This window comes from Cervus elaphus, chromosome 7, assembly GCF_910594005.1.
Source record: "Cervus elaphus chromosome 7, mCerEla1.1, whole genome shotgun sequence".
Lineage (NCBI taxonomy): Eukaryota > Metazoa > Chordata > Mammalia > Artiodactyla > Cervidae > Cervus > Cervus elaphus.
The window spans coordinates 29,748,813-29,763,489 of record NC_057821.1 but is presented as its reverse complement, the minus strand read 5'-3'; the positions used below and the strand labels follow the sequence as shown (position 1 = coordinate 29,763,489).

Genomic DNA, 14,677 nt, shown 5'->3' with positions numbered 1-14,677 from the left:
GGAATACAACTAAAAATTCCCAATGACAAAAGAATATTTAAGAACATTATGGTTAGCCGTACTATGAAGCCCAGAAGAATAAAGTATTGAATTGGCCACAAAGTTCACTCAGTTTTTTTAGCCAAACCCATAACCAATCCATCTACTATGAAGCCAAAGAGCCAGGCTATGCCTACCAGCCCTAAGTACTGCCTGGGAGTAAGTGGCAGAGTGGGTAACAATTATTCAGTAGAGATTGTATTCCTTGACAACCTATTGTCCCTGGAGAGCTAAGGATAAAGAACTGGACCAAGGAACCAGTAATAGAGATGAATGCATTCTGCAGGAAGTCCTCTAACACTTTTGGCATCAATTTAAACATGTAGAGATTGTCAAAGAAGGATAAAAATACAAACAGTTAGACTCAGAAACATAACTTACATGTTGGCGATTGCTCCACAGCCTGGACGTCCAGGATCTGGGATCTCTTGTCACTGATATTTATCTCCGTTGCTGGACCATTGTCTAAAGGTGAAAATGCCCACATGGCTGGTATTGACTCTGAGGTGCTGAAATTGAGTAAGAATATTACTGACGAGAGTTTCTGCAAAGAAGGTCTGCATCTTGAGCACAAATTTTGTTGTCAGTCTTGTCCTTCTGAGATCAAGCTCTGAGCCTTTGGAGTGGGAGTACTGACTCCAAGGCCATAGACTATGAGAGAATTAACCCTAGGGAGTATCAAATAGTGAGAACTCACACAAAGGAAACTCACACAAAGGAAACTCACACAAAGGATGCCAAGACCTGGCATCACTCAACCACCAGTAGCACCTTGCCCGGACGCCTCATCTAAACAACAAACAAAACAAAAATACAAACCCAATCATCAGCAGACAGGATTACTACCTCACTCAGCCTTGCCCATCAGAGGAAAAAAGACAAAAAACTGAAAACTCAGCAGAAATCTCACCCTATACAACACAAAAGACCCCGAATAGCCAAAGCAGTCTTGGCAAAGAAGAATGCAACTGGAGGAATCAACCTTCCTGACTTCAGATTATACTACAAAGCTGCAATCATCAAGACAGTACGGTACTAGCACAGAAACAAAAACAGACCAATTAAACAAGATAGAAACACAGAAACAAATCCATGCACCTATGGGTACCTTATTTTTGGCAAAGGAGGCAAGAATATACAATGGAGCAAAGACAGCCTCTTCAATAAATGGTGCTGGGAAAATTGGACAGCTACATGTAAAAGAATGAATTAAAACACTTCCTAACACCATACACTAAGATAAACTCAGTATGGATTAAAGACCTAAATGTAAGACCAAGAAATATAAAACTCTTACAGGAAAACATAAGCAGAACACTTGATGACTTAAATTAAAGCCAGACGCTCTATGACCCACCTCCTAGACTAATGGAAATAAAAACAAAAGTAAACAAGTGGGACCTGATTAAACTCAAAAGCTTTTGCACAGCAAAGGAAACTGTAAGCAAGGTGAAAAGACAACCCTCAGAGTGGGAGTAATAGCAGATGAAACAACTGACAAAGGATTAATTTCCAAAAGATACAAGCAACTCATACAACTCAATACCAGGAAAAAAAACAACCCAATCAAAAAGTGGGGAAAAAACCTAAACAAACATTTCTCCAAAGAAGACATATATATGGCTAACAACACATGAAAAGTTGCTCAGCATCACTCATTATTAGGGAAATGCAAATCAAAACTATAATGAGATATATACCTCACACCAGTCAGAATGGCCATTATCAAAAAGTCTACAAACAATAAATGCTGGAGAGGGTGTGGAGAAAAGGGAACACTCTTGCACTGTTGGTGGGAATGTAAATTGATACAGCCACCATGGAAGAAGGTATGAGGATGCCTTAAAGAACTAGGAATAAAACTACCATCAGTTCAGTCGCTCAGTCATGTCCGACTCTTTACAATCCCGTGGACTGCAGCATGCCAGGCCTCCCTGTCCATCACCAACTCCCAGAGTTTACTCAAACTCATGTCCATGAGTCAGTGATGCCATCCAACCATCTCATCCTCTGTCAGCCCCTTCTCCTCCTGCCTTCAATCTTTCCCAGCATCAGGGTCTCTTCCAATGAGTCAGTTCTTCGCATCAGGTGACCAAAGTATTGCAGTTTCAGCTTCAGCATCAGTCCTTACAATGAATATTCAGGACTGATTTCCTTTAGGAGGGACTGATTGGATCTCCTTGCAGTCCAAGGGACTCTTAAGAGTCTTCTCCAACACCACAGTTCATAAGCATCAATTCTTCAGCACTCAGCTTTCTTTATAGTCCAACTCTCACATCCATATATGGCTACTGGAAAAACCATAGCTTTGACTAGACGGACCTTTGTTGGCAGAGTAATGTCTCTGCTTTTTAGTATGCTGTCTAGGTTGGTCATAACTTTTTTTCCAAGGAGCAAGTGTCTTTTAATTTCATGGTTGCAGTCACCATCTGCAGTGATTTTGGAGCCCCCCCCAAAATTAAGTCTCTCACTGTTTCCATTGTTTTCCCCATCTATTTGCCATGAAGTGATGGGACCGGATGCCATGATCTTAGTTTTCTGAATGTTGAGCTTTAAGTCAACTTTTTCACTCTCCTCTTTCACTTTCATCAAGAGGCTCTTTAGCTCTTCTTCACTTTCTGCCATAAGGGTGGTATCATCTGCATATCTGAGGTTATTGATATTTCTGCTGGTAATCTTGATTCCAGATTGTACTTCATCCAGCCCAGCATTTCTCATGATGTACTCTGCATATAAGTTAAATAAGCACGGTGACAATATACAGCCTTGACATACTCCTTTCCCTATTTGGAACCAGTCTGTTGCTCCATGTCCAGTTCTAACTGTTCCTTCCTGACCTGTATACAGATTTATCAAGAGGCAGGTCAGGTAGTCTGGTATTCCCATCTCTTTCAGAAGTTTCCACAGTTTGTTATGGTCCACACAGTCAAAGGCTTTGGCATAGCCAATAAAGCAGAAATAGATGTTTTTCTGGAACTCTGGCTTTTCTGATGATCCAACAGATGTTGGCAATTTGATCTCTGGTTCCTCTGCCTTTTCTAAATCCAGCTTGACCATCTGGAAGTTCATGGTTCATGTACTGTTGAAGCCTGGCTTGGAGAATTTTGAGCCTTACCTTGCTAGCATGTGAGATGAGTGCAATTGTGCAGTAGTTTGAGCATTCTTTGGCATTGCCTTTCTTTCGGATTGGAATGAAAACTGACCTTTTCCAGTCCTGTGTCCACTGCTGAGTGTTTCAAATTTGCTGGCATATTGAGTGCAGCACTTTCACAGCATCATCTTTTAGGATTTGAAATAGCTCAACTGGAATTCCATCACCACCACTACTTTGTTCATAGTGATGCTTCCTAAGGCCCTCTTGACTTCATATTCCAGGATGTCTGGTTCTAGGTGAGTGATCATACCGTCGTGATTATCTGGGTCATGAAGATCTTTTTTGTATTGTTCTTCTGTGTATTCTTGCCACCTCTTCTTAGTATCTTCTGCTTCTGTTAGGTCCATACCATTTCTGTCCTTTATTGTGCCCATCTTTACATGAAATGTTTCCTTTGTACCTCTAATTTTCTTGAGGAACTCTCTAGTCCTTCCCATTCTATCAAATGGAAATACTGAATGATTAGCAGGTCAGGCTTATTAAAGGTGTGGAGCCACAGGGAAAGTGGCTAATTTGGTTGGGTCACAGAACTTCAGCTGGGCCCATCAGGGCCTCAACCAATCTATTCACTATTAAGCCAGATAGACAGGCTATGTTCACCAACCCCAAGTACCATCTGGGAGTGGCAGAGTGGGTAACAATTACTAGTAGTGATTGTATCCTTTGACAACCACCCAGAAGAATCTAGCTATCCTGGGAGAGTCAAAGATAAAGAACTGGATTAAGGAACCAGTCATAGAGATAAATGCCTCCTGCAGGAAGCCCTCTAGCATTTTTGGCATCACTTTAAAGATGTAGGGGGAAAAAAGATGTGGAGATTGTCAAGGAAGGACAGAAATACAAATATATGAACACAGAACAATAATTTATGCAATTAAATTTACAATAATTCTGATTGATTTGTATTTTATTCAGAGGATATCCTACAAGAAATTATTTATGTGATGAATATGTAATGAGTTTCAGCAAAGCAAGAAAAAGAAACTGCAGTAGAAAGATACATAAAGTACATGACCTTTATAACTGTAATTAGAAAACTTTGATAGATGTTAGATCACATACAGATACTCCTTGAATGAATCAGATAAAATATTTTTACCTAAAGGATATAGGAAGCAGTGAAGATACACATTGGAGAGACCAGCCTCATTCTCCCAGAGAGAAATGTGAGCTCGGGGAGCCCAAAATTAAACAAAATATTTTAGTGTTAATACCAACAGTGAATAATCAGATTTAGAAGAAACAAAAACAATACTACTTCTCCACATTCCTCTTTTTTTTTATTTTCCATAGAACCAATGTAATAAATAAGTAAAATATTTAAAAGATATTTAAATACAGATGTCTTTCTGTATGGATCAATAGGATATCACTGGCCCTCATTCTTTAACTGTCCTTGCTCAATTTCCTTCCATTTCATACAGAGTTTTTGAAGGAAAGTGCCCAAGATAAGAAAGTGCATCCATACCTCTGGTCCCAGGAAATGAAAGATAATTTAAGAAAACACAGTCATTGCAAATTGTCTCAAACTGTTTCTGATTCTAAAACTAAGAAAGAAACACAGTAAGCAAAGAAAATAGGAACAACAACAAAAATGGAGCTCAAGATAGGAATTCCCTGAGGAGAATTCTCTTATGTTGCAAGGAAAGAAAGGTAACATGTTAATTTTTATAATAATCTTCACAAACCCAGGGGACACCCTCTCTCAGGGATGCTATGTTTAAAGATCCAAGGATCATAAAAATAGGCAGAATATCAGCAAGAAGAGGTTTCAGAAGATGAAGAGCTTACACTGTAATCCCAATATAAACCATCACGTCACATGTTTCTCTACTCTTTATTTTTCAAGTATTTTTATACCATTTACTTTTCAGGAGTGTCAACCTGATAAGCCTTCTTAGCTGTGAATTTGAATACTCAACCAGGTAGGAGAATGAACCAGGAGACAGGCTGGCGAGTTGTCCATATTCTCTGTCTTCTTGCCTGTACTAAATATATGAGCCAAGGATTTAGACCTGTTTCCTATCTTATAATGAACCTTGTATTTGCAGATTATGAAGACTCTTAACTGCCTACAATTTTATTGCAATATCTCTAGATATTCTCCAAAGTAAATATGTAGTCTCTAAACATTCATGATGCAGTGAAATAAATCATTTAGTACAAGAATTCTCATTGCTATTTTTTTAATGTTAGGAAAAGGTTTTTCCTCTGAATGAATTTTTGGTAAGTATTTGTTTTGTGTAGAGAACCAAAAATAATATCTGGCATGACAATTATATCTTAAGCAGGAGTGACAGAGTTTAACAATTTACAAAATATACTTGGCTATTAAGGAAAACTAATAATTAATTTCCCTGATGCTGGGAAAGATTGAAGGTGGAAGGAGAAGGGGACGGCAGAAGATGAGATGGTTGGATGGTATCACCGACTCAATGGATGTGAGTTTGAATAAACTCCAGGAGTTGGTGATGGACAGGGAGGCCTGAGGTACGGCAGTCCATGCAGTCGCAAAGAGTCAGACATGACTGAGTGACTAAACTGGATTAAGAAAAATTACTCTGAATTTCTTGAAGCCAGCCCTTCATAAACGTGTGTTAAAAATTAGATAATTTCACAAATTTTTCTCTAGTTATGAAGCCTAGAATCCCACAGGATTCCTAGAAATGTCCCCTAATTCACTTTTTTATTCTAGTCACTTAAAATCTTTTGTCTCTCCTCTCAAGGATTTTCCAAACTTCAAATGATTTCCGTTTTATAGGGGGCACTTTAATGTTTGCATCTCTATTCAGATTCTTATAACTCTTATGATTCTCTCATTGTCAATTTTTTTGAAATGAAAACCCTTCAGGTGGTTTCCTTCAGGTGGTTTCTTGACTAAGTCAAGAGACAGCAGTGGGGGAGTGCTTAAAAGTTTACCCTCTGTTAGAGTGGACTTAGGATGACAAAAGGGAAGTTATATCAGAATATAGAAGCTCACAGCCAGATAAGATGGCAGGCTGGCAACATGCTCTGAATCTCTGGGTGAAGGAAAAAATAATAATGATAAATCCAATGAAGAAAAAAGTCGTTAGGAAACAGTCCATTACCAACATTTAAGCTTGGACTGCAAGATCCAACCAGCCCATCCTAAAGGAGATCAGTCCTGGGTGTTCATTGGAAGGACTGATGCTGAGGCTGAAACTCCAATACTTTGGCCACCTCATGCAAAGAGTTGACTCGTTGGAAAAGACCCTGATGCTGGGAGGGATTGGGGGAAGGAGGAGAATGGGACGACAGAAGATGACATGGCCAGATGGCATCACCGTCTCGATGGGCATGAGTTTGAGTGAACTCCGGGAGTTGGTGATGGACAGGTAGGCCTGGCGTGCTGCGATTCGTGGGGTCGCAAAGAGTCAGACATGACTGAGCAACTGAACTGAACTGAACTGAACTGAACCTTAATATTTAAGAAGTTAATGGTCCAAATATCATACAACTTCTGGTGCTGTGAATGTTTAAAACAACAATGCTCTCCCTCAAAACACGGTGTCTAGGTAGGAAAGTCATCAGCAGGAGGCCTCTGGTTCTGATGAAAGTGAAAGTAGCTCAGCCATGCCCGACTCTTTGAATTCTCCTGGCCAGAATACTGCAGTGATTAGCTGTTCTCTTCTCCAGGGAATCTTCCCAACCCAGGATCAAACCCAGGACTCCCACATTGCAGGTGGATTCTTTACAGGCTGAGCCACCAGGGAAGCCCAAGAATACCGGAATGGGTAGCCTATCCCTTCCCCAGGGAATCTTCCCAACCCAGGGATTGAACCCAGGTCTCCCGCATTGCAAGTGGATTCTTTACCAGCTGAGCCACCAGGGAAGCCCATAAAAGATAACATTTCAATACTGTTTTGTCTTTTAAGTGATGCTGAATCAAACCTCAGTCACTGAATTTTTCCTCCTGGGAGTGACAGATACCCAAGTACTGCAGCCAGTTCTCTTCATGGTTTTCCTTACAATTTACTTTCTCAATTTGGCTGGAAATGGAGCCATCCTGATAGTTGTCATCTCTGATCCAAGACTTCATTCCCCTATGTATTTTTTCCTGGGAAACCTGTCATGTCTAGATATCTGCTATTCCACGGTGACTCTGCCAAAGATGCTGGAGAACTTCCTTTCTACACACAAAACAATTTCTTTCTTGGGATGCATAAGCCAGCTTCATTTCTTCCACTTTCTGGGTAGTACAGAGGCCATGCTGGTGCCCGTGATGGCCTTTGACCGCTTTGTAGCTATCTGCAAACCACTTCATTACACTGTTATCATGAGTCATCAGGTCTGTACCCAGATGGCTGTCACTATCTGGATCATTGGTTTTTTCCATTCCCTGCTGCACTCAGTAATGACATCTCGCTTAAACTTCTGTGGTTCCAACCACATCCATCACTTCTTCTGTGATGTTAAGCCATTGCTCAAGCTGGCCTGTGGAAACACTGAGCTCAACCAGTGGCTGCTCAATAATGTCACGGGGACTTTTGCCATGGGCTCATTCTTTCTAACGCTTCTCTCTTATTTCTACATCATTACTTATCTTTTCTTTAAGACCCATTCTTGCAGCATGCTTCATAAAGCACTGTCCACGTGTGCCTCTCACTTCATGGTAGTTGTTCTTTTCTATGCTCCTGTTGTTTTCACTTACATTCGTCCTGCCTCAGGTAGCTCCATGGACCAGGAACGAATCAGTGCCATTATGTACAGTGTGGTCACTCCTGTACTAAATCCACTGATCTATACTTTGAGGAACAAGGAAGTGAAGGAGGCCTTGAGGAGGATGATCAGAAGGAAGGTCTGACTTGAAGTCTATGAACTCCTCTGAAGCATAAACAGGCAATGAGATAGTTGAGATGTGAAATTATATTGCTTCTCAAATTGTTTATCAAATATATAAATACATATATATAGATAGATATAAATACATATATACATATATAAATACATATATATATGCATACACACTACATCACTTCTGTCAGGTCTGACTCTTTGTGACCCTTTGGATTGTAGCCCTCCAGGCTCCTCTGTCCATGGGATTTTCCTGGCAAGAATACTGGAGTGGATTGCCATTTCCTCCTCCAGGGATCTTCCAGACCCACAAACTGAATCCATGTCTCTTACATCTCTTGCATTACCAGGAGGGTTCTTTACCACTAGCGCCACTTGGGAAGCCCATCTATACATGTGTACCTGGAAAAGGCTTTTCTAGTGTTCAACAATACATTCTTAGGTAGTAGAAATGAAAAGTGAACAAATGAAACATCAGCCATGGAAGTCTAATGCTGAATTTGTTTTTGAGATACCAGTGATAAAATAGATTTGCTATATATCTCAACAAACTCTTCTCTGGATTTAGTTATAGAAATTTGCCTCTATTGCCCATGTATCGTGTAGAGTTTTTTAAGCCTGTTCCCTGGTGGCTCAGAGGTTAAAGCATCTGCCTCCAATGTGGGAGACCCAGGTTCAATCCCTGGGTCGGGAAGATCCCCTGGAGAAGGAAATGGCAACCCACTCCAGTCTTCTTGCCTGGAGAATCCTATGGACGGAGGAGCCTCCTAGGCTATAATCAATGGGGTCGCAAAGAGTCGGACGCAACTGAGCGACTTCACTTCAAATGACCCCTCCAGGTTAGCACATTTTAATGTGAGAAGTAAAATTATTATGCTTTCAGATTTTGAGAATTTTAATTTAAGACATAATTACTCAGTTAGAAAATTAAATGTTTACTCACCAGTTAACATACTATTTAAGGGGAATTTTTAAGAGGTACGTCATGATTCCTTGTTATCTAAGCAGGGAGGCAAAATAATAAATAAAATTATATTGTAATCACGAATGAACAGAAAATAACCAGTAATTTAACTTCAAATAATTCCAATATTTTTAGAACTCAATGGTCAAACACCTAATTACTATGAATTTTTATTAAAAATGGAGGCAGGTTGAAAAGACATCTCAAGAATATCTGCTATCTTATTTGTGGCTTTTTTTTCCTCAACTTCTGGTCATGGAAAATGTTGATTTACAGAATTTTTTCTACTCTTTTGCTTTGCTTTTATATTCTCCACTTATTTCAACAAACTATAAAGCAAAGTGACATGATGTAATATAAGAGAAATATTAAGAATAAATAAATTATTATATTCTTTCACTTCTCCATTGTTAGTCTTATACTTAGTGGCTTTAACTGGTAATATTTTCATTATCACTGAAACTTCCATGGATAGCAGTCTCTATTTTTTTTTTTTTTTTATTAGTTGGAAGCTAATTACTTTACAATATTGTAGTGGGTTTTGTCATACATTGACATGAATCAGCCATGGATCTACATGTATTCCCCATCCCGATCCCCCCTCCCACCTCCCTCTCCACCCGATTCCTCTGGGTCTTCCCAGTGCACCGGGCCCGAGCACTTGTCTCATGCATCCCACCTGGGCTGGTGATCTGTTTCACTATAGATAATATACATGCTGTTCTCTCGAGACATCCCACCCTTGCCTTCTCCCACAGAGTCCAAAAGTCTGTTCTGTACATCTGTGTCTCTTTTTCTGTTTTGCATATAGGGTTATCATTATCATCTTTCTAAATTCCATATATATGTGTTAGTATGCTGTAATGTTCTTTATCTTTCTGGCTTACTTCACTCTGTATAATGGGCTCCAGTTTCATCCATCTCATTAGAACTGATTCAAATGAATTCTTTTTCATGGCTGAGTAATATTCCATGGTGTATATATACCACAGCTTCCTTATCCATTCGTCTGCTGATGGACATCTAGGTTGCTTCCATGTCCTGGCTATTATAAACAGTGCTAGCAGTCTCTATTTACCCATATATTTCTTCTTGAAACATCTTTCCTTCTTGGACCGATGTTATATTTCTGTGACTGTACCAAGGTTCATTTGCAACTTGATTATGCATAGTAGCAATATTCCCCTCTGGGAATGCATATTGCAGTGTTGGGCTTTCAGTCTCTGTGGTTCTGCAGAGATGGCCATGCTCACAGTGATGCCTTATGATCTCTATGGGCCATCTGTCTGCTTTCCTCTGCGCTCTGAAATCGTCATGAATATCAACATCTGTACTCATGAAATGTTAGCAATTTGGATCAGTGGGGTCATCTTTGAAGTTATGTGTACATCTGCTACTTTCTCCATCATTTCTATGGTGCCAATAGAATTCACAAACTCTTCTGTGATATCTCCCAGCTCCTAAAACCCACTTGTTCCAATGAGTATGTCAGTGAGCTTGGGGTTACTGGCTTCCTGTCCTTGATGGCATTTCTTTGCTTCATTTCCATTTGATTCACACACACACACACACACACACACACACACACACACATCCTCTACAGTGTTGAATATCCCATCTACTGGGCAAAGGCCTTTTGCCTTGCTGCCCCCTCCACCAGCTATCATCATATTGTTTGTCTCTACTGGTATCTTTTGAGTTTCTAAAGCCACATACTGACTCTCCAACTGCATTAGACTTTACTTGAAAGTGAAAGTGAAGCTCAGTCATGTCTGACTGTTTGCGGCCCCATGGACTTATGCAGTCATTGGAATTCTCTAGGCCTGAATACTGGAGTGGGTAGCCTTTCCCTTCTCCAGGGAATCTTCCCAATCCAGGGATTGAACCCAGGTCTCCCATATTGCAGGTGAATTCTTTACCAGCTGAGCCACAAGGGAAACCTAAGAATATTGGAGAGAGTAGCCTATCCCTTCTCCAGCGGCTCTTCCTGACCCAGGAATTGAACCATTCTCCTGCATTGCAGGTGAATTCTTTACCAACTGAGCTATGAGGGAAGCCTACTATTTTTATATTGCTTTTTTATAATATTTTGCCTCCAACACTTAATCTGATGATCTAAAACTTGAGAAACAAAGCCATGAAGGCAGCTGTAATAAAGTTTTCAAGAAAAGAAAAGCCTATCTCTTTTGCTGAGTCACATCTATTCATTCCTCCCTGAGAAACAAATCAAAATATATTGGAAAAATATGACAGAGTCAATCAAGAACTTAAAGCTCAAGCATAACTCATTATAAGGAAAGTCATACCAGTGGACTGTCTCTGAACAATGAAAACATCGACATAGTTATCCAAAAACTATTCTTGTAAATACAGTGGATTTAAATCTCACTGTACACTTTCACTTTTCACTTTTATGCATTGGAGAAGGAAATGGCAACCCACTCCAGTGTACTTGCCTGGAGAATCCCAGGGATGGGGTCCCACAGAGCCGGACCTGACTGAAGTGACTTAGCAGTAGCAGTAGCAGTAGTACAATGCCAAGTATGGTGAAAATATAAATATTTTTAACAGTGAAGACTCCAACTTAATTATCCTTTCTGACCCATTTCTTTTTTTAATCTCTTCTGGTTTTCCTGTTTCATTTTTTATTTTCACTTTGACTCATACTTTATCTCAGGTTATTATTGTCTCCTGTGCTTTCTTTGCTTGGTAGCTACCTGTCTTTTCTTTCACTTTTAATTTCTCCAGGTCCCTTTTGCTTTAATCAAGACTCTTATTAGACAATGTATAGACAGACTTTGGTTTTGTTTCAGTTCAAGGGTCTCTTCTCATTAATAAGGTAATTCCTTCAAAATTTCTGTACCACATTTTGTCTAATTTTTATTCCATTGTTTACTGTGCTTCTAATCTCTTATCTTCTTATTGTTGTCTTTGTCATATGTCATTCATCTTTGTCATATGTTCTTTTTCTTTGAGGACAGTGATTGTAAGGGCATCTGTACAATGCTCTCTGGCTCATTTCTATCAAAGAAAAGAACAACTCATTTTTTTTCTGAGTTACAATAAAGTTTGGAATATTATATAGTATGTAAGCACATAAGGGAACCACCTGGCCCTCAATGTTTTCTGTCTGTTTAAGGGTCCAACTAATGTTCTATTAATCTTACAGGGCTTCAGTTGGTAACACACATGGTCACCAGGGAAAAGTCTGATTATGTCATTTGTGTTGCATCCTTGTCTTTCATGTGAGTGAGAAGTTGAAAAAAACAAACAATAAATGACTCATAAAATGCTTATAGGAATAAATACAGACACACTTAAATTAATATGTTTTTTAAAGGCACATTTGACAAATAAGCAAAAAAAAAATCATGTCAGTATAATATACAGTGACCAAAATGTAAAAGAATGGATGATATGAGCAGCAGATAAAATGCAAGAAAAGGCAGGAGAAGCTAGCTGACAGATCCAAGAATTTCTCACAGAATGAGAAAAAAAATTTTAAAAAGAAAGCATGAAAAAGAGCTTAGGTATCATAAAAGATAGGAAAAAAACTCAATACCAGTCTAATAATGGTTCCAGAAAGATCTACTTTCCATGCAATTGAGGGAACGTGTAACAGGCAGTATCCAGAGAAATAACTTTAAAGGCTTTTTTCCCAGAATTCATAGAAATGTAGATCTTCAGGTATGAGAAGCACAGCAAAAATTGGCCAGTATAAGTAAAATGAATATAAATGTAGTTATATCATTCTGAACCTATTAAATAATGACAACAGAAATTTTAAAAATCTTAAAGCAGAAAAACTCTTTTAAAAATACCAATGTTATATCCTAGGAGTATTATTATTTTACATTTTCTATTTAGTTCCATAATCCATTGGAAAACAATTTTTGTGATGGCATAAGGAGGATGTCATTGTTCATTTTACTCATTGATATCTAATTAACTACAATAATTAATTGGAAACAAACTTTTCCCCCCAGAGAATTTCAGTTGGTGCCTTTGTAATAAGTTTAGTAATTGTATATGTATGGAAGTCTCTCATCTGTTCAATTGATTTATGTATTTATGCCTATTCTATTAAACTCTAGTAATTATTGCAGTTATACAGCTTTTTATATTAAGTATCTAAGTTTTCCATCTCTGCTTCTTCAGATCTTATGGTCTACTCCATCTTTTGCATATGGATAAATATGGATAAACATATGGATAAATATGTTTTAGAACCAAGTTGTTAATTAAAAAAAAACCTATTAAGATGTTGACTGAAGTACATTGACTCCACAGATCAAATTGAACAATCTTCTTTAAAAGTTTGCCTCTTCTAATTTATATAAACAGGGTAATTTATGAACAGGGTACTTTTCAGTACTTTAAGTTCTTAAAAATCCTGTCATAAATGATGTACAATTTTGAATGTAGTAGTTTCAGACATCTTTTATTTGATTTATCTCTATGTACTTGATGATACTTTAAGTTGTAATTTTAAAAATTTAATTGTCTAATTGTTGTGATCAGTATATAGAAATCTGGTAGATTTTTGTATATTAACCTTACATTCAATGGTCTTCCATATGTACATATACTTTCTAATAGATCTTTATAGATTCTTTTAAATCTCTATTATACATTGTTATCTGTGAATAAAGAACTTTATTTCTTAATATCCAAAATTGAAAACTTTCATTTATTTTCCTTGCTATTGGGCTGGCTAGGGTCAGATTAGGATCAAATTGTGGTTCAGCTATTCCTAACAATGTAATCATGAGTAAATGGCTTATTTTTCCTGAAACTTTTGTTTTCTCTGCAGCACATGGATATGATACCTACCTTGAGAAACAATTGAAATAATGTTTGTGATGTGTTGCACAGATCTTTGCAAAAATCTACTATTTTGTCCCATAAATAGTAGATTCTAGTGGAAAAAATATAGTCAAGTTCTGAATAATATTGTTACGGTGATTAAGTCACTTTAATGCTAAAAGATAAAAGTATTTCAAATTACTATAGAAGAGTGATGTCACCAAGATGGCAACATAGATTGTTCCCAACTTTACTCCCTCTTGAAAAAAGAACAACTAACAAATATTCATGGATAAGACATCACTGAGAAAATTATGGACCACACAGTTGAGGCCAAAGCAGCACAGAGACCAAGACAAACTGCATTAGAAGGGTAAGAGAAATGGCTGCCTGCTGACTTCATTGACCCTCCCCCAGGTCAGTGGAGAATCACGCTGAGAGCCTAGGTTTGAGCAATCTTGAGAAAGAAGAACAAAGCTGGATGTATTACTCTCCCTGATTTCAAACAATATTACAAACCTATAGTAGTCAAAGCAATATGATAGTGGCATAAAAATGGATTCATAGATCAATGAAACCAAGGAGAGTGTCCAGAAATAAGGGATTAAGTTCTAGACAATTAGATGTGGAAAATTTCCCCAGGAAAATAGTATGATTACCAAAACTAATGCAGCTCCAGCAGTTGACCTTGAGGATAAAAATCAATCCTAAGGACAGAGAGAGCTTTAGTCTACAATGACCCACCACATCGTCACCTGACTACCTACTTGAACTTCACTGAGAAAAAAATGAACTTCTACTTGTTTATAACTCCATATTGATAGTCTTTAATGGCTGAATGTGATTCCCTTATGAATTCAAGAAATGATATACCACAAGCCTTGTTATTAAAATGGTAA

General features: G+C 38.2%; 1 protein-coding gene across 1 annotated transcript; it reads left to right on the top strand.

Moving 5' to 3' along the window:
* Window positions 1–7,091: 7,091 nt before the first annotated feature.
* On the top strand, window positions 7,092–8,018 carry LOC122697793 (olfactory receptor 12D2-like). The gene has a single exon (XM_043908789.1). It carries the CDS (start codon window positions 7,092–7,094, stop codon window positions 8,016–8,018), a length of 927 nt encoding a protein of 308 aa, XP_043764724.1.
* The last annotated feature ends 6,659 nt before the right edge of the window (window positions 8,019–14,677 follow it).

What these genes read in the sequence shown, in the direction of transcription:
- LOC122697793 (XM_043908789.1), top strand. Translation starts at nt 7,092, where the DNA reads ATGCTGAATCAAACCTCAGTCACTGAATTTTTCCTCCTGGGAGTGACA.